Source organism: Antechinus flavipes, chromosome 1 (assembly GCF_016432865.1).
Source record: "Antechinus flavipes isolate AdamAnt ecotype Samford, QLD, Australia chromosome 1, AdamAnt_v2, whole genome shotgun sequence".
NCBI classification, from domain to species: domain Eukaryota; kingdom Metazoa; phylum Chordata; class Mammalia; order Dasyuromorphia; family Dasyuridae; genus Antechinus; species Antechinus flavipes.
This window is the reverse complement of record NC_067398.1, coordinates 568,301,139-568,320,209: the sequence shown is the minus strand read 5'-3', so window position 1 is coordinate 568,320,209 and position 19,071 is coordinate 568,301,139. Positions and strand designations below refer to the sequence as shown.

Sequence of the window (19,071 nt, the reverse complement as noted above, 5' to 3'; positions counted from 1 at the left end):
CTTTTTTCATTTTAAAAAATGCATTTATTTAGGAATCACTTCACTTTTTTCATTAGGTTCTGGTACTTATTGTTTTTGTCCACTTTAGAACTTCTAGAGAACCCATGTTTTCAAAACTGCTAAATTTTAGATGTGGAAGTAAAGCCTTGCATCTTCAGTGGATCATTAGTTTGTGTTTTCTTATTAGCCATTTAAAAACTTAGAGCATTGTCACTCTTTTTCTTCACACCTAGGTAAGAACCCCAGAAATGTGATTATGGAACCATGTCAGTTGTATACAAAGCAGAATTTAATATTCCTTCAGGAATGAAATCTGTTCTTTGGCAGAAAGAATGCAGTTTTCCCCTCAAATGAGACAACCACAGTTTACTTGTTTGTGTACAGATAGAAAGACTAGGGCTTATTTTTTAAAAATTTGAGGAAATATTCAAGAAATATCTCTTAGGTGTCTCTGAGATTTGTAACCAAATTTAGAATTTCACTATATAATAGGTGAAATTACATCTGAAGTTCTATTTATGTTAGGTTTTAAAATGAATTTATATGAAATTTGGGCCATTTTTAGAGTATGATTTCTTTATGTCAGTAATGTAGCTTATTTTTAAAATATTTTCAGGAAAAGCACAGAACATTAAGCAAGTTTTAAAAAACACCTGATTTGCAGATATGTGGAGTGGTGCACATGCTCCCACCATAGTATGTAAGTCTATAGAGCCATAGTAAGTTTATTTTTTAAATTAACTATACACTTTTGATTTTTGTGAAAAGATTTTTAGAATTTGAAAGTGATATTTTAAAAGACTACATTTATGTCATGATTCTGAATTATATTATTTAAGAAATTAATTTAGAAATTTATGATTTAAGAGAGTATAGAGTAAAAGTGCATATAACAATTAATTGAAATAATAGACTAAATTTCTCCATAAATTTTTGCATATTGCCTCATAGTCAGTGGAATGTGGAATTCATAGCTCAAGTTTTAAAAAATATCATCCTTCTCTTGTATACGGTGCCCAGGAAAATAAGGATTACAGAATATTCTACATGATTAGTAAGTAACTCATCATATTACATGATCCCCATTTAGCATAATGAATTGCTCAACATAAGATAGTAAGATAGTAAGACTGCTCTCTAGTGTCATAAAAGGATTTGTGTTCTTAAATCCCAGTCTTTTGAAATTGCATGACTGATGGAAAAACAGATTAAAAGTAAACGATAATAATAGCAAACTTCTAAAACTAAGTCTGCCACATGATTTTTAAAAATATTCATTATTGAATCTGTGAGCTCAAGAAGGTTTTCAGGAAAATCCTATAGGAGGGTGTGTGTGTGTGTGTGTGTGTGTGTGTGTGTGTGTATTCATTTGTATATATCTGCATATTTAGGTATCTCTGTATATTGATACACATATTTACACTTGGAAATTTTATTTACACTTGTGTACCTTTAAATAGTTTTTTATAAGATAGGGCACACAAGTTAAAGATTGTATTAATTCATTGCAACAATTCAATAAACAGTACCCATTTGCACCAGGTGCTGATGACTAAAAAACTGAAATATTGCACTCTCTTCTTTCAGGGAGCCAAATATTCTACTGGGAAAGAGAGATTCTAGTGGATATGGAAATAAAACTTGTGCAAAAATAAGTATAATGCAACAGAAGGGGAAAGGAGCAGGGCTGGGAAGAACTATCTAGATCAAGTGTTCTGTGTTGACATAGGGAGACAAGGGCCTATATATGAGGTAACATCTGACCTGGACTTAGATAGAGGTAAAGAGTAGGATATTTAGTTCAGCACAATTTGGAAATGTATGGAGGTGAGAGATTAAATGATATATATAGGGAATTGTAATAGTAATCCCATTGGCTTGGAATATAGCCCACATGAATAAAAGTGATGTGTGATAATGCTAGAAAAGTATTTTGGAGCCAGATTATAAAAGGCTTTGAATACCAGATTAGATAGTTTGTAAAAGACAGTTGGGATCTATTGAAGATTTTCGAGCAGAGACAAGACATGGTATGTGCTTCAGAAAGATAATTTGGTAGTGCAGTAAAAGATTGGTTGGTGAGGGGAGAGAACTATAAAGAAGCTACTCTAGTTGTCCAAGTGGAAAGCAATAAATTCCAAACTGATGATAGCTGTTTAAATGGAAGAAAAAGCTTGTTTTTTTGAAGAATGGTGGTAGAATCAGCATGACTTGGTAAACTGGATTTTGGGAAGTGAGGGAAAGGGAAGTATGTAGGTCAACTCCAAGATTACAAACCTGGGTGACTTGAAGAATTCTAGTATCCTCAATAGAAAAAGAGAAACTTGAAGTAGGAATGGATTTAGGGGAGAAATCTGATTAAAGTCAGTTTTGGTCACGTGGAGATTTTGGTTAGCATACATTCTTACAGAAACAAAGACCCTTAGTTCATGGTAAAATAGTGTTTTGTTGCTTTTCAAAAACTGTCCTTCCAGTGATAGGTTCAAAACAATATAAAATTTGGGACTTTTAAAATTACATCTGGCTTCTTACTTTGTTTTGTGAGAGTATGACTAAAAAAGTAAATGTTTAATTCCCTTATAGGATATTTTTTCTCTTTATATTCCTAGAATAGTTTGCATACAGAAGACACTTGATAAATGTTGAATTGGTTTAGTTAGCTTCATTCAGTTACTTGGCCACAGTTTACTTAATTAATCACTTTAGATTTAAACAGTGTTAGAAAATTTCTTTTTGGTTATAATGGAATTGGATGATATGATTTAATAATTTAGAAATTTACCATCTTGACTACTGGAAAAATTATTTCAAACATACATCCTATTCGCTGAAGGTCAGTATCCTTATATTAGTCTATAAAGGATGATAAAATTATTTTTAAAAGCCATCTTAAAGTCTTTGTAGGAGAACTTTTCTTTTCCTTCTTTTCCTTTGGCTTGCTTTTAGCTTCATTTAACTTAAATAAAAACAGTAAAATTTCTAAATAAAGAGTTTTTATGTAATGTTAGACCATTAAGGTATAGTTCAACACTAGCTATATAAGACAAGTGGCCTGATTTCACACTACATTTTTATAGACAGACATATAATTACAAATCATATTCCTATGATTTTTATGATCAATTTATTTTGTCAATTCTTTATGTGTTTTATTTTTGCCCTTTTCTTTTCTAAAATTTCCTGTCTTGGTTTTCTATTTTGTATATTAATTGTTTTTTCATTACATATTGGGCGGCTTTATTACTTAGGTCATTTTATGTTATAGTTCAGGGATGTTTTCACCTTTTATTTGTTTTCTCTTTATGGATATTAGTCATGCTAACATTATGTAAAAAAGTATTATTCTGATACCATTCTGTATTTTATCAGAGTGGGAGTTATCAACAATGATCATAATTATAAGAGTAGAAAAGTTTGAAGGTAGCATGAATTAATTTTCATTATTGTTACTGACTCTCATTAGGTTGAGTTTCATTATCATCATATTTTAAAGTCTTTTCTGGTATATTGTTTGATAGAATATTAGTATGTTTTTGTCTTAATTATTAATTGACTAATAAAAGGATGGCTTTTTGGTTTTCTCTCAGAAACCAAAGAAGAATAAAATCTGTGATTTTAGCTTTTAGATGACATCAATGTGTAATAATCAAATTTATTAAGTTTTGGAGTTCTATATATCTCTGTATTTGTATATATTTGTATAGGTACAGATATGTGGATATCTACATATAGTTGTAAATATATAGATATTTATACACAGATACAGATAAATGGATATCCATGTCTATGGATAGATACAAATATATATGTAGTATATATGTGGATGTTTGTTTCTTATTAGATATAACTGTTAGTGTCTTTAATTTAGCTAAAACTATTTTCTCTCTCTTCCTTCTCATGCTGTGAAGTTAACGAAATCCTTGAACAAGCAGATTACCTATATGGCAGTGGAGAAATAGAAAAGCTTTATCACTTGTTAACTCAATATAAACAAAGGTATGTAGTAGCCCAAGTTTTTTGACTGACTTGTATTTTTTTTTTCACAGCTTGCCTTTTGACAAGTAAAATGATTCTTTGAATTTTGGGGAGTTTCTTAATGACTATTGTATCTATATTTCAAATCAGCTAATTTTTTTATATGGTTGGAAGCTTAGTTCATGGTGTAGTATATCTTACATAGATAGAAAAAGCATGCTAGGTTTTGGGGAATACAAATGCAAGCAAAAAGAAAGCCAGTCCCTACCTTTATTCTAAAAAGGGAATACATCTGAAAAGGAGATGAAAAGGAGAGTTTGTTTGGGGAAATTATCCTGGAAATCTTGACTGTAAGCATGGATAGTGTAAGTACTTAGTCACTGGAGGAAGAGACCTTTGAGGTGAGGGTTTTGCTATTCTGAGAGATAAAGAAGTCATTTAGGAAGTAATAGGCTAGTCAGAATTTAAAGTGATCATGGATAGGGTGGATACTTTCTTAAAAAAGAAGATATCTTTGAAGCAAAATTGCTATATTTACCTGATTATCTCTAGTTTATAGAAAGTTGGCATTCTGCTGAATCTGTTTATAAGTTGAAATGTCACTATTCCTATTCGTCATACAAACTGATTTCAAAGTTTAAGATTTCACAATGTTGTGCAATATATTTAAAAAAAACAAATAGGAGAATTTGTTTTTGTTCCCTTTTCTTAAAAAAAAAATTCATTTGCTTGAAATGAAGCTATTATTTCTTTAAAAGTAAGTAGTTAATATTTACTTTGGATAAAGTTATAGTTCCTTCTGGAAGATTTCATCATCATCAACAAATAGTAGTAGCCTGATTAACTAGATTATTTACCTCAATAATAATATAACTGACTAATACTGTTATAAAAAAGTTTATGCTGGGGAAGCTAGATAGCGCACTAGATCGCACAACAGTACTGAAGTCAGGAAGAGCTGAAGTCATATCTGGCCTCAGACACTTAACACATCCTAGCTGTATGACCCTGGGCAAGTCACTCACTTTACCCCAATTGCCTCAGCAAAAAAAAAAAAAAAGTTTATGGCATAGTCCTTGAATTATACAAAATAAAATTATAAATAAAAAGGTTAATATTATAAAGTACTGAACTAAATTATCTTTCATTTTCTCAAATTCTTTCATTTATAGTTTCTAGTTTGTGAATTTATAGTTATTTCATAGGAAATAGTGTAATCTTTTACCTAATATTGCCTCTGAAAATTACACACCACTTTGTTAAATTATAGAGAGACTGTATTTTGTGATTAGGTTGATAATAGATTTTATTGGGTAAACTTTTTATAGATTATTGAGTGGAATCACAAATTTAATAAAATGTTTTTCAAAAATGTGAGTAATTTTAAAGAACAAATGACGGAGGTGCTTTGTGAATTCAGCTCTGATAATATTCTTCAAAAAGTGTTATATATTTGCAGCATATTTATACTGAGCTGAAGGACAGAATTGATTTATGGTAATGAACTCTAATCGTAGAAGATAAATGAATATAAGTGAGGTTCCATAATATATTTCAAACCTAGTGAGGATGCAGAGTTGTTATGGCGTCTGGCACGGGCATCCCGAGATATATCTCAACTTAGTACTACCTCTGCAGAAGATAAGAAACGACTGGTCTATGAAGCTTTTGCATATGCAAAAAAAGCACTTGAAAAAAACGAATCAAGTTCTGCAGCTCACAAGGTAAGATACCTAGAATGTGTGATATATGAAAAATTCGAGAGATAATTAATTATGGCTGGTGAATAATTAATAAAAGGATGATCATTTGGCCTTCTCTCATAAACCAAAGAGTCACAGAGGCCTCTCAATACTTATTTGCCATTAGAAGAGTATATTTCCGACAGTAGGAATCAATTCTAGTGAGTTAATAACTAATGAGAGAATGAATCTTATAATGAGAAGTAAATCTATTCTAAAGAGGAGTTAAATTCTATGAAACTAAAAGATAACGATCCAGAGTTCTATTACTCAGAACAAAATCTATGGAGGTAACTCCTTATTAATCATAAGCAGGGATGAGCTGCTATGGAGTTTCCAAAGTGCCTAATTATAAAAATAAACAGAGATGAGAAAAAAGGATTCAATACAAGAAGGACTCTGTCCTTGAAGTAAAATGTTTTTTGAGGACTAAATTTTGAATCATTATGTCAAAAGTAGTATTTCTAAAGCTACACTTATACTTGTTTTCTTCCTTTTTTTTTTTTTTTTTTAAATATTTGTAGTGGTATGCTATCTGTATCAGCGATGTTGGGGATTATGAAGGTATCAAGGTTAAAATTGGAAATGCCTTCATTATCAAGGAACATTTTGAGGTATTGTTGATTTTAATTGTTAATATGAAAACTACATTGGGTTTCTTTTCTTCATTTAATAATTGCTAGGAGCTAACAATGCAATTATTCCAGCTTTATTTTCCACAAAACTGTCAATTTCTTCTGTAGTGTAATATATACACACATAGTTCAGGACTCTCCCAAGTTGTTGGTACACCCCTATATTATTTTATATTTTGTATGCAAAACCTCACAATGTTTGTTATTTGGTTGTTTTTTTTTAAAGTTTTTGTTGTATTGAAGCAAAAATTCTACTTTTAGAACACTCCTCTAATAAATTTTATATGGAAGAATCATGCAAGATACCCTGAAAGATGTAACAACAGAGATAAAAATCTGTTCTGTTATACTCTAATCATTAATATCAAGCAAAGCATGAAATAAAGGAGATCTGTATTCTCCAAAAATGCTTGACCTTCATGGATGAAGTCCAATATTATGAATAAAAAAAGATATTCCCATTGTTAATAAGGGTCCTCCAGGCACTCCTCTTAGTGTGTGACTTTGTATTAATTGTATTAAGGCCTGCAAGATTTTGGAGCTTCCTAAGTGAATCATGAAGCATGAAAACAGTTTGGGATAATTATCTCCATAGGAAAAAACTAAATGGACATAGCATGCCTATTTTCTAGACTTTGATATGCAGTATAGGATAACCGTAAATAGCTCATGTTTTCCCAAAATGTCAGAGAGAAAGAAGATTCAGCTCTTATCCCCACTCCAATACACTGAATGGACTCTCTTTAGTGAATTTATGGGTGAACAGCCACACAGGCTGGTAAGGCATAAATGGATTACAACCTGCATCATTGTGGGAAATAACTATATCAGGAAGATCACAGACTTTTTGGGACAAGAAAGCATGAAAGTTCCACTGGTTTATCTCTTAATCTTACACTGACTTCTATTGTATTGTATTAGATGTTTATCCACATCTAATTTTCTCTACTGGAGTCAAGGATCTTGGTGAAAAGATCCTTGTTTTATTCATCTTATATGCCATATATGTTATATGAACAAAACTTTGCCTAAAATGGGTCAAAAATTAAATTTATAAAAATAAGAAAGCAGCATGGATAAGTTTCAGTATAACTAAGAGTGAATGCTCACACTGACAAAAGTATCATTATTTTAAAGTATGTACTTTTACTGAAGTATGTACACGTGTATGAGTCTTATTTTGGGAGAGAGGAAGAAACTCATACTTGCATGATATATACATACATATATGTATGTGTGTGTATGTGTATATGTATGTGTGTGTGTGTATGTGTATATGTGTGTGTGTGTGTGTGTGTGTATATATATATGTATGTATGTATTGGGAAAGGAATAGACTCATATAATACATAGCTGTATTTTTGTGCATGTATATATACAAACATACACATATACATATGTGCACATAAATATATGTATATATTCTCCACTATTTTGGGGGACCTTGTACATCTAAATGGTAGAATATATTTGCCCTAAGCCTCAGTTTCCTAATCTCTAAAATTAGTGATAGATAATAGCACTGACTTCATAGGCTTGTTATAAGGATCCAATGACAATCTGTAAAAAGCTTCACGAATCTTAAGTGCTGTAGTAATCACTCAACAAGTATTCATTAAGCCTTTATGACATTTCCCAGCCATTTCTACTTTGGCCTTATGCCCTGATCATCTCAATCTTTCCTGAAATTCAGAATCTATCTCCAGGCCCCATCTATCATTATGTGTGTGTATATATATACACTAAACCCTGAGCCTCAAGTCGGGAAGACTCATCTTCCTGAGTTCAGATCCGGTCTCAGACACTTACTAGCTGTGTGATCCTAGACAAGTCATCTGACTGCCTCAGTTTACTCATTTGTAAAATGAGTTGGAGAAGGAAATGGCAACCCATGCCATTATCTTTGTCAAGAACATTCCAAGTGGGGTCATGAAGAGTCAGACACAACTGAAAAACAACTGAGTAGCAGTACATTATATACATATTTCACAATATATGTGATATAAAATTTGTTAGTGTACTTCTTGTTTCCTGTATTAGAAGGTAAGCTTCTTACAAATAGGAATTATTTCATCTTTGTCTTTGTAATCCCATCTATCATGGGGCCTAGCATAGCTATTCATTTATTGTTTCATTTTTTTCCTTTATATCTCTGGCACCTAGCATAGTATCTTGTTCATATACAGATGGTTAATAAGTGTTTATTGACTGGATTTGAATTGTCACACAGCTTAATAGCAGAAATGGTATTCAATCACAATTCTGATTCTTTTCAGTGTGCTCTTTTTCTTATAGTACCTCATAGTTCTATAAATTAATCTATGAATGGAAAAGAATACTTTGCAACTTCAGAAGGTTTTCTTTTGTTCTTACATTTTAACAACAGAAAAGATGATTGCAGGCAAAGAGGGACAGCTAAACACATAGAAATGTCTTCTACTAGACTGATTGTGTTTATTATCTTACCTGGAAAGCCTCAGTCCATCAGTTTCTGAGCTTCAGGCATGAAGACATGTAGTCACTATTTATATATTATTAATATTATTTACAGCTAAATAATTAATATTGCTAAATATTATTTATATTTAAATATGAATATGATATATTTAAATGAACATTGTAGATTCAATTCAAATTATCAATGAGAGAGAAAGTTTCAATTCCCAAAGAGGATCTATAACTTTTTTTTTGCTAGTTCTTAATTATGTACTTTTTATGACTTATGAAGCAATATTTATAAAAATTAATATTCAGAAATGAATTTTAATTGATATTATTCTTGTTTCTTTCTAGAAAGCAATTGAACTGAATCCTAAAGATGCCACTTCAATTCACCTTATTGGTATTTGGTAAGCTTTTTTATTTAAATAAACTTTTGGTGTGTTTTATAAACAAATTCCTTTTTCTGAAGTATATCAAAAACATAATTTGAAAGTGCTTAAAAAAAGATTCAGTATGTATAAGTTAGTTCTTGGAGAAACAGCATTAAGAAATATTCTAAACTTGGTTATAAAATAATGTGCTTTCCTTGTAACTTCTCCAGCAAATTGTTTCCAGAATCATTCTTCCTCCTCTCTAATCTTAGGTTTCTTTCTTTCAACTCATTTCTTCCCTATAAGCAAACTTTAATCTTCCCTATCCCTGAGAAATTCTTACTGTAGTCGCCCATTTCCTTCTATCAATTGTCTTATCTCTCATCTTTCTCGCAACCAAACTCCAAAAATATTTGCCTTAATTTGGTTTTTTGCTTACTTCTCAATCCTTGGCAGTCTGTTTTCTAACCTCATTCATTTATTAATTGCCAAATCTGCTAACCATTTTCTCATTTCTCATACATAAAGGCCTCTTTTCCTGGATACTGTCTCCTCTGGGTTTTTGTGATACCGCTCTATTTGGTTCTCTTACCTGGTTGAATACAATTTTTTAGTCTCTTTTGCTTGCTCATCATCTATATCATGCTTCTTTAATGTGAATATATTCCCAAAGCATAATTCTGAGCTCCCTTTTCTTTCTGTTCTTTCATTAGATCACCTTGTTGGTTTTCCAAGTGTTTATTTATTTCTTGCAAATGATTCTTAGATTTATATCTAAGCCTTTATATCTATCTTGAATTCTAGTCCTACATTGCAAATTGCTTTCTGAACATTTATATTAAAGGTACCATCATCTTTCCAGTCCATTAAGCTTATTACTTCAAAGTTATCCTTGATTCCTTACTATATTCATCCAGCATATCCAGTGATATATCAGTTTTTTGTTGACATTATTGTTTATTTTATGCTTCCTTGCATTTTTGTTTCAACTTGACCACTTGGTTTAATCTTAAATATTTTCTTTCAAAAATTTCATATCCTTCTCCCACAATTCACAACAAGGATAAGGACTGTATACTATCATTTATTTACTTATTATGAAATACTTTTACATCAACACCAGTGTTAACTTAACAGAAGTGTGTGAAGAATAATAGAAAATAAAACAAATCATTTAATATTTGAGGGGGAGAAAATTTACTATATACTGTATGTAATCTTTAGGATACATTAGATTCTGGGGCGAAAATGATTGCTAAAGTAGTTTAGTTACTTTTTGATTTTATTTTTTCTCTCTAGGTGTTATTCATTTGCTGAATTGCCTTGGTACCAAAGAAACATTGCTAAAGTATTGTTTGCAACTCCTCCCACTTCCACATATGAGGAGGTAATGTAGTGTCTCTTGTTTACTTCATTTACTATGGAATTCTTCATTCTAGAGTATACATAATTCAGAAAATCACATAACATCAGAGTTGGATCGAGCTTCAGAGACCACCAACTCACAGTCATATGTGAAAAAGAATACTCACCACATCATACTCAGAGGTAGTTATAGGATCAGGCACCATTTGGCAGTTCTGTTGCTCATTACATAATTCTGGGTTGTAGTTCCAGTGTGGAGAGGAATAGTTGTAGTTTTAAGAGAGCAGGGATTTTATCTGGATTTGGTTTATAATTCAAAGACAGAAAATAATAATTGCAATCATTAGGTAGAACCCTACCTGGTTAAGGGTCAGAGCACAGAATAGGAGGGCAGTGACCAGAGCTTTCCCCAAATGATGTCACCTTGGAAGCATTAAAAACTACAGATTTAATTGTGAAAGTAGCTAGATATAAAAGTCAGATCAGGCCAGATATCCTGTGCCTGAGGTGAACAGAATCCAATTCTAAAACAAAGTCCAAAGTTAAGAAATAAGCTGAAAAAATGAGAAAATGACCAAAAAAAAAAAAAAAAAAAAAGAACTTGATCATACAAAGCTACTGTGACAACCAGGGAAACTCAATACACAAACATGGATAAAGATGATAACTTGAAAAACCTTTACAAGCATAGTTTTTGAAGAAAATGCAGATTGGACATAAGCCCAACAAGAATTTCTAGATAAGCTTAAGAAAAAAAAAATTAAGATTAAAAAAAACTAAGAATCAAAAGTAAGAATGGTAGAGGAAAATTTGGCAAAAGAATTGAGAACAATGCAAGAAAATTATGAAGAGATAATAATAGCTTAGTAAAAGGTACAAAAATCCTGAATAAAATAATACCTTAAAAGTTAGAATTGACCAAATGGTAAAAAAAAGATACAAAACCTCATTGAAAAAAAATTCCTTAAAAATTCAAATTGGTCAAGTGGAAGCCAATGACTCCATGAGATATCAAGAAACAATAAAGTAAAGTGAATGAAAAAATTGAAAATGTGAGATCACATAGAAAGAACAATTGATTTAGAAAATATATTAAGGAGTGAGAATTAAAGTATTATTGCACTACCTAAAAATCATGATCCAAAAAAAGAGTTTAGGCATATTTCAAGAAATTATAAAGGAAAGTTTAGGACTAGAGAGAGAAATAGAATTGAAAGAATCCTCTTTTTCATCTCCTGAAAAAGATTCCAAAATAAACTCAGAATGGTTTAATTATGTTTTAGAGCTCCCAGATTGAGGAGAAAATATTGTAAGCAGCCAGGAAAAAAAAAAAAAGGTCAGCCACTGTGGAATCACAGCCAGAATCATGTAAAATTTAGCAGCTACCATTATGAAGGAGCAAAAAGCTTATAATATTGATATCCCAGAAAATAAAGAAGTTATGATTACAACAAAGAATAATCTACTCAGCAAAAATGAGGATAAATCTACAGGAGGAAGAATGGATGAAAAATGAAATAAAGGACTTTCAAGAATTCCTGATGGAAAGACAAAAGCTGAATAGAAAGTTTAACATTCAAACACAAGATTCAAGAGAAATGCCAAAAGGAAAACATGATAAAGAAAATGTAAGGGCTTCAGTAAGGTTAAATTAATTACATTCCTGTATGATGATACAGAACTTTGACAGAAGGTGTGGTTATAAATTTGTTATGCTGGTATGGTCTAAAAGAAAAATGAAAGGGTGAAAAGGGTGAGGAGGGATGCACTGAGAAATGGGATAGGGAGTAAAATGGGAGAAATTATCTCACATAGAAAAGATATACACAGAAGAATTTTTTATTTGTATGTGTGGGGGGAAACAAGGCAATTGGGGTTAAGTGACTTGCCTAGGGTCACACAACTGAGAAGTGTTAAATGTCTGAGGCCAGATTTGAATTCACATCCTCCTGACTTCAGGGCTGGTGCTCTGTCCATTGCACCGCTTAGCTGTTCCGCACAGAAGAATTTTTACAGTGAAGGAAAAAATGGGGGAGTGAGGAGTAGGCAGTGCTTGAAACTTACACGCAATTAAACTGGTTCAAAGAGGAAAGAAAAAATATTATATATACACATATTATAATACTTATACGTATACAGACACAAAGTATGGAAATTCATCTTACCCAGCAGAAAAGTAGGAGGGGAAGGGGCTAAGAGAAGCAAATATGGGATGGCAAAAAGAAAAAGTAGTGATCAAAAACAAAACAGACTTCTGAGGAGGAGACCAGATGAAAAAAAAGAAAAGAATAAATAGAAGAGAATATTATGGAGGGAAATAAACAGCAGTCATAACTGAATATGGTTATGAACACACCCATAAAACACAAGAGGATGAGAGAAAGGATTAGAAACCAGAAACAATATGTTGTCTAAAAGAGATCCACTTGAAAAAGAAAAACACACAGAGTTAAAGTAAAAGGCTAGCTAGCTGAAGTAGAAAAGGCAAGGGGTAGAGATGATCTCAAGCAAAGCAAAAATCAAAAATAGACCTTATTAAAAAGGTTAATCAGAGAAACTATATTTTACTAAAAGGTGCCATAGACAATGAATTCATATCAGTATTGAACATATGTGTACCAATAGTATAGTATCCATATTCTTGAAGGAAAGTTAAATTTTGAATATAGGAAAAATTGGATTAGTAAAACTGTAATAGTGGAGAAGCTCAATTCACCCCTCTCAGACTTAGATAAATAAAACTGTAACATGAACAAGAAAGAAGTTAAGGAGATGAATGAGATTTTAGAAAAGTTAATTATGATAGACTCCTGGAGAATGTCGAATGGGAATAAAAAAAAAGAACCATTTTCTCTAATCTGTACATGGCACTTCTCCACCCTGGAACATGACCATAGAAATGTATTTTATGTGACTTCATATTATAATAGGTATCATTTCTTGTCTTCTCAATGTGTATGGGGAGTAAGGGAAGGAGGAAGAGAGAGGAAGAAAAGAGAATGTGGAACTGAAACTGTTTCATTGCTATAACAACAGAAACACAGATTTTAATGATTTTAGAACAACTTTCTATAGAATATTTTTCTCCATAAATATTTTTTTTTCTTTAACAGGCTCTAAAATACTTTCAGATGGCAGAACAAGGTAACATTTTTGGTCAAATAATACCTACACACACATAAATTATATATGTTAAATGTTTAAACATAACATGTTTAAAATTATGGCAGTATGTTTAAATTTTAAGTAGTGATTTCTTTAAAAACTCATTGACCATATTTGATACATTCTACTAATTGTTTTTGTTTAAAATGTTTTATGACTGTAAAGTTAAACTCAGTAAACTCAATGAAGATTTGTGTGAAAAACATGCATCTACTGAATTTTAAGAATCAGGAATTTTGAAGCTGGAAGGTACTTAAATGTCATCATTTCCAATTTCTCATTTTACAAGTGAGGAAACAAAGGTTCAAAATTGTTCTTATTTATGTAAGTCAGATGCAGAGTTGATAACAAAAATTACGTCTTCTGGCTTCCTGGTTAGTGTTTTTCCAACTACAGCAATGCTAATTTCTTTTTGAAAGAACAGTATTAAAATTTTATTTAAAATTTAATTAAACATTTATTAAAAATCTTCTGTCAATCAAAACGTGTTAAATTCTAGAAATATAAAGACAAAAACCAAACAATCTCTGCTTTCTAGGAGATGTTGTACTGTAAAACCAATGAAGAGAATTAGTTGTAAAATTACAACAGACTTTGACGTACATATTATTCTCATGATAACAACATTTTACCACAGTGGAACATACAACATATTAACCACAATATCTTTTACATGGAAATGTATAGATGACTTTAGAAATTAAGACAGATATAGTCCCAGAGTTCCAGATCACTCAAACAGCTTAGAGTAAATGAGCTCAATCATAGATTTACTTCTAGAAATTAGTTTTGAGTCTAGTTAAAGGGAACGATTCATTATTAAAAGGATTATATAGCAACACAGAGGGGAAAATTAGTAAGTTGTACATGTAATAAAGAATTCAGGGTTACAATGAGTAAGCTTAGTACTTTGAACATGAGTTTCAAATCAAGAAATAAAGTTTAGACTGGGCAAGTGTGAATGTTCATGAATGATAGCTCCAATAAAAGAAAAACTGTATAATGCTCATCTTGTTTGTTATCACTTAGTATAACATGTTGATGTACACCAGAGCTTGTGTTAAGTATTTGGAAGGACAATAGACTGGGAACCAGCAAACTTGTATTGGTTTCAGCTCTGTCATAATCTGTATCCTAAAACAATGTTTTAACCGCCTCAAGCTTTTTGTTTACTTATTTGTACTTCTTTGAACTTATATAATCTTTCCTGTCTAATCACTGCAGCAGCTGAAATTATGTCTGTAATATTTACCCTGAAAATGGCATATTCTCAGAACAAAAAGATGAGAGAGTAGGAAATAATAAAACTCCTCTCTGATCATACTCTATTTGGGCCTCAGTGGTGGTCATCTTAGAAGTACTAGGAAGAACTCAGACTTTGGTTTGCTTTATTTCACATATTATATTATCTCATTTAGTAACAACCTTTCTAACAAAACTGATATGGATGTTTTGGCCAAAATTATAATTTCCCCAATAATTTATTTGATGTGAACATTTAAATAAAAAAAAATACTATAGCATTATGCTTCTTGCATATGAAAATCATTAGCCTGTTTCATGAAATTTAGACAGAAAATTCAGTCTTTACAAATCAAAACTGTAACTGCTTACAAATTGAGGTGAATGTCTTCTTTTTTGTGTTCAGTGCACCCAAACTTTTACAGCAAAAATTTGCTTTTCTTGGGAAAGACTTATCTGAAGTTAAACAACAAAAAACTTGCTGCCTTCTGGTTATTGAAAGCCAAGGACTACCCAGCACATACTGAGGAGGATAAGCAGGTAAAAAACTAAAAAGCTGACTTAGAAAAAAAAAGAAAATGTACACATGACTAAGTTGGAGCTAATTACACACATCCAGTATTAGCAATAATTGAACCTAATTGAATCAATTAGAACTAAGCCATAAATTAAAAAAAAAAAAATCATGAATCTGATTGATACTATCAATAGTAGTTTTTTCAAAATTTCTATTTGATGGCCTTTTTCACTCTTTTGTTTCTATATGAAAAATTCTTAGTTGTTATGATTGAACATACTTTAACAAAAAAAGAATATGACTTGATATAATATAGGATAATTTCATTAATTAGCATCCTACTTTACTAAAGGAACAGCTAGTATCAGTATAAATGAGGTATCATAGCCATGTACTGCTATAGAAAGTATGAAGTTTTTTGAAAGAGTTGTATTTATTCATTATCAGGAGACAGAATAAAATATTTTGTAGGTATGGGAACTCTTAGAATATGCTGACCATTGTTGTAAATTAAATTAATTTTCATTTGTGAAAGAATTAAACGAGGCAGGACATAACAGTATGTAGACTGTTGAAGTGAAGAAGGTTGAGGTTCATATATTATGGAACATGGACAAATCACTCAATCTGAGGAAATTCTATGAACTTATCAATTACATGTATAAATTAGTTATGATCTGTGTTGATAGAAGGAGCTTCCTTACAAAGGAAACATAGGTACTTGATGTATTGATATATTTATGAAAGAATAGTGTTGGGCTCAGAATATTGAGTTGTGTTGCTATTCCTCATTTTAGGTACAAAAAGAAGCTGCTCAGCTGCTCAAGTCTGTTGGTGACAAGAATTGAGAACCTGATTCACATTAAAATAGCACATGAAATATTTCTAATAACTGTTTTTTCATTGAGTTAATCATGACACAGCCAACCCAGCTCAGTAGCTAATGAGTAAGACAGGTATTAGGCATTCCAAATTCCAGTCTTAATAGAAAAATCAGTCCTTGATGATGGGAAGGGTAATCTGTATGGAAAGGTACTAAGATAAAATGGAAATGCTCACTGTCTAAGTAATTGTTTTCAGTGGAAACTCCATCCTAATTTTTTGGGGAGGGAATATGCAAGGAGTGGCATATGAGGAGTTGGCATATAATCAATTAAGCAAAACAAGGTCTTAAAAATAATAGTAAACATTTATTAAGTGCCTACTGCTCAGCACTGATTTCACCTAAAGTGGTGCTTTTGATGGTCTAGACTTTTGTCAACCAGTATTAACTAGTGCTGATAATTTTACCTGTCTCTACCATTTTAAGTGTCTACCATTTTTACCTTAATTATGTAATTATTCAACAGATTGACCATTAATAAATCAAGTTTCATTGGATAAGATTGAATTCTTATTTCTCATTGAATAGAATTATACTTTAATTCTGTAGCTGTTCTTTATCTGTACAAACAACAGGAGAAATTAAAAGAATTTATTAACTGCCTTACTTGGAGGAAATGGGAAAGATAATTAAATTTGGTACAAACCTGAACTGCTGTATCAAATTTCAAAAAGGCAGCTGTCTAAACACATATCATTTAAACCTATTAACATTTAACATGATAACATAGCTGCCACTTATTTTTATAAAATGTGGGCTAGCAGAACTCAATTAGAAACCAGGATTCCTGATCCTCCAGTAGTTATTGAACAATTCAGTACTTCAACAGACATTTTGATTACCTACTGTATGCAAACTACTCTAATTAGTACTAGGTTAAATACAAAGTTATAACTATCCTTTACCATTTTATCTATCTTCTTATAAAATGATTCTTTCCACATTGCAACTTTCCCCATCAAATTTCGGTACATTGTAGGTCAACATGAGAAATGAAATGGGAATTTTTGGGGAATTTTGCAGAAGCTACAGACTACGTGCAAAGACCAACAGAAGGTACAGAAAGTTTAGAAACTCAGAAATGTATAAAATATAGTCCAATGTTGTATAAGATCAACATGTTTTATCTTTTAATTCCATAAGTATAGTTTCTTTTTTAAAGTTAAAATAAGTTTTTGAAAAGAACATGAAAGCCAATAGATGACACATAAATGTTAATTTTTTTTACTTAAAAATCCACCTACATATAGCCTATGATCAAATACTTAGCCCAAATTTTATAATACGACACTCCAAACACCCCATAAAAGAAAAAGAAAAAGTTCAAACTTCTCTGGTATAAAGGGAGGACCAAAAAACTTTGTGAATTTTCCAGATCATGGAGGTGTGGTGCCCCTAGCCCTTACAATATGGAAGGGATAATTGTAGTTTATGATCTAGTAATGGTGTTAGGTACACATGCATCTCAAGCCTTTGTTGATTATAATAAACATTACTACATACATGCTTTGTTAATGGACAGTCAATTTTCAGTTGTGGTCTAGGAGAAATACAAAAAGCTAACAGTTGTGTAGTGTTAACAAGTACCAAATACAATTATAATAACTATTACATAAGGGCATTCAAGAACTGTGATATATGGGACCAAGAACAGTAATAGATGAGGATCAAAGGGGACCCTTGTTAGTAAAAGGGGAAATTGTGGAGTTCTTTTTCTTCTTTAAAATATAATATAATGGTTTTCTCTGGGGGCGTGGGCAGGTTTCTCCGGAGAGGTTTTCTGGGGGCAGCCTTAGTATCAGTTCAGATCAATAATTACCCCATGCAGCCAGCTGGTAAAAATACAAATGTTTATTTCTCCTTCCAAGTCTTGTTTTTTTCCTTGGGCCCGGATAGCTAGATTCTTAGAGGCCTATCTCTAAGCTCGGTTCCAAGAGCTCCCTCTGAATGTCTCCAAATCCAAAGGTTTTGTCCTTCAGCCTCTGCCTTTGCTTTCTTCATCCTTCAGCCAGCACAAAGATGGAATGAATTTCTTGTCTCCTTCACTTGGGGCTCGGCTAGCTTTCTGGCGAGTCTTTCAGACCAGCTTGGTCTCAGTGGGGGAAGTGCAGGAGCCCAGCCACCACAGAGAGCCTTCTCAATCTTCTGCTCAATTCTCCACTCCTAGCTTCTTCCTCTCAAAACTCTCTTGACTGGCCCCTTTGAAGCTCTATTTATTCGAGAGAGAGGAATTGTGGGATTCAAGAGAGAAGGATCATGCGTTCCTCCCATAGTGCTCTCTTGCCCTAAGATCTTCAAGGGAGGTGTGAATTCACAAAGTTACAAAGTTTACTTTGTGACCTTCCCATACTTGTGAACTCCAATGAGTAAAGGTGTGAACACAAGCATTGTATCAATTAGTTCTACTTAGTACCTTGTTTCAGGTTCTGATCCAAAACATCTTGTAAGATCAGATCAATAATTTATCAATTCTAATGAGTTAGCAGTTTGTAAAGATTCCAACAGGAAATCATTACAGAAGATGGTATTTTCTCCTCTAGGCTATGGAATGGTGGTCTTCCCCCCACCCCAAGCTAAAAGGTAAGAAAACAAGATTAGAACTGAATCCATGCTTATGTAAAACAACAGAGGATAATGCAATATTATAATTTGGCTAAAGCATGAAGTGTAGGATGGGAATAAAAGAGAAGCTGGAAATTTGGGGTGAAAACAGATTGTGAAGGAATTTGAATAC

General features: G+C 31.9%; 1 protein-coding gene across 2 annotated transcripts in view; it reads left to right on the top strand.

Annotated features, from left to right (window-relative positions):
• RMDN1 (regulator of microtubule dynamics 1) overlaps window positions 1-16,837 on the top strand; it is a 29,184-nt gene extending 12,347 nt beyond the window's left edge. The window contains exons 3-10 of one of the 2 annotated variants that reach the window (XM_051970802.1): window positions 3,909-3,996; window positions 5,540-5,699; window positions 6,242-6,331; window positions 9,146-9,201; window positions 10,465-10,552; window positions 13,644-13,674; window positions 15,344-15,477; window positions 16,252-16,837. In XM_051970802.1, the coding sequence (XP_051826762.1) occupies window positions 3,909-3,996; window positions 5,540-5,699; window positions 6,242-6,331; window positions 9,146-9,201; window positions 10,465-10,552; window positions 13,644-13,674; window positions 15,344-15,477; window positions 16,252-16,302 (698 nt within the window). In that variant the 3' untranslated portion in view covers window positions 16,303-16,837. The remainder of the gene's footprint in view (window positions 1-3,908; window positions 3,997-5,539; window positions 5,700-6,241; window positions 6,332-9,145; window positions 9,202-10,464; window positions 10,553-13,643; window positions 13,675-15,343; window positions 15,478-16,251) is intronic. The other variant, XM_051970803.1, reaches the window with a different exon arrangement.
• The last annotated feature ends 2,234 nt before the right edge of the window (window positions 16,838-19,071 follow it).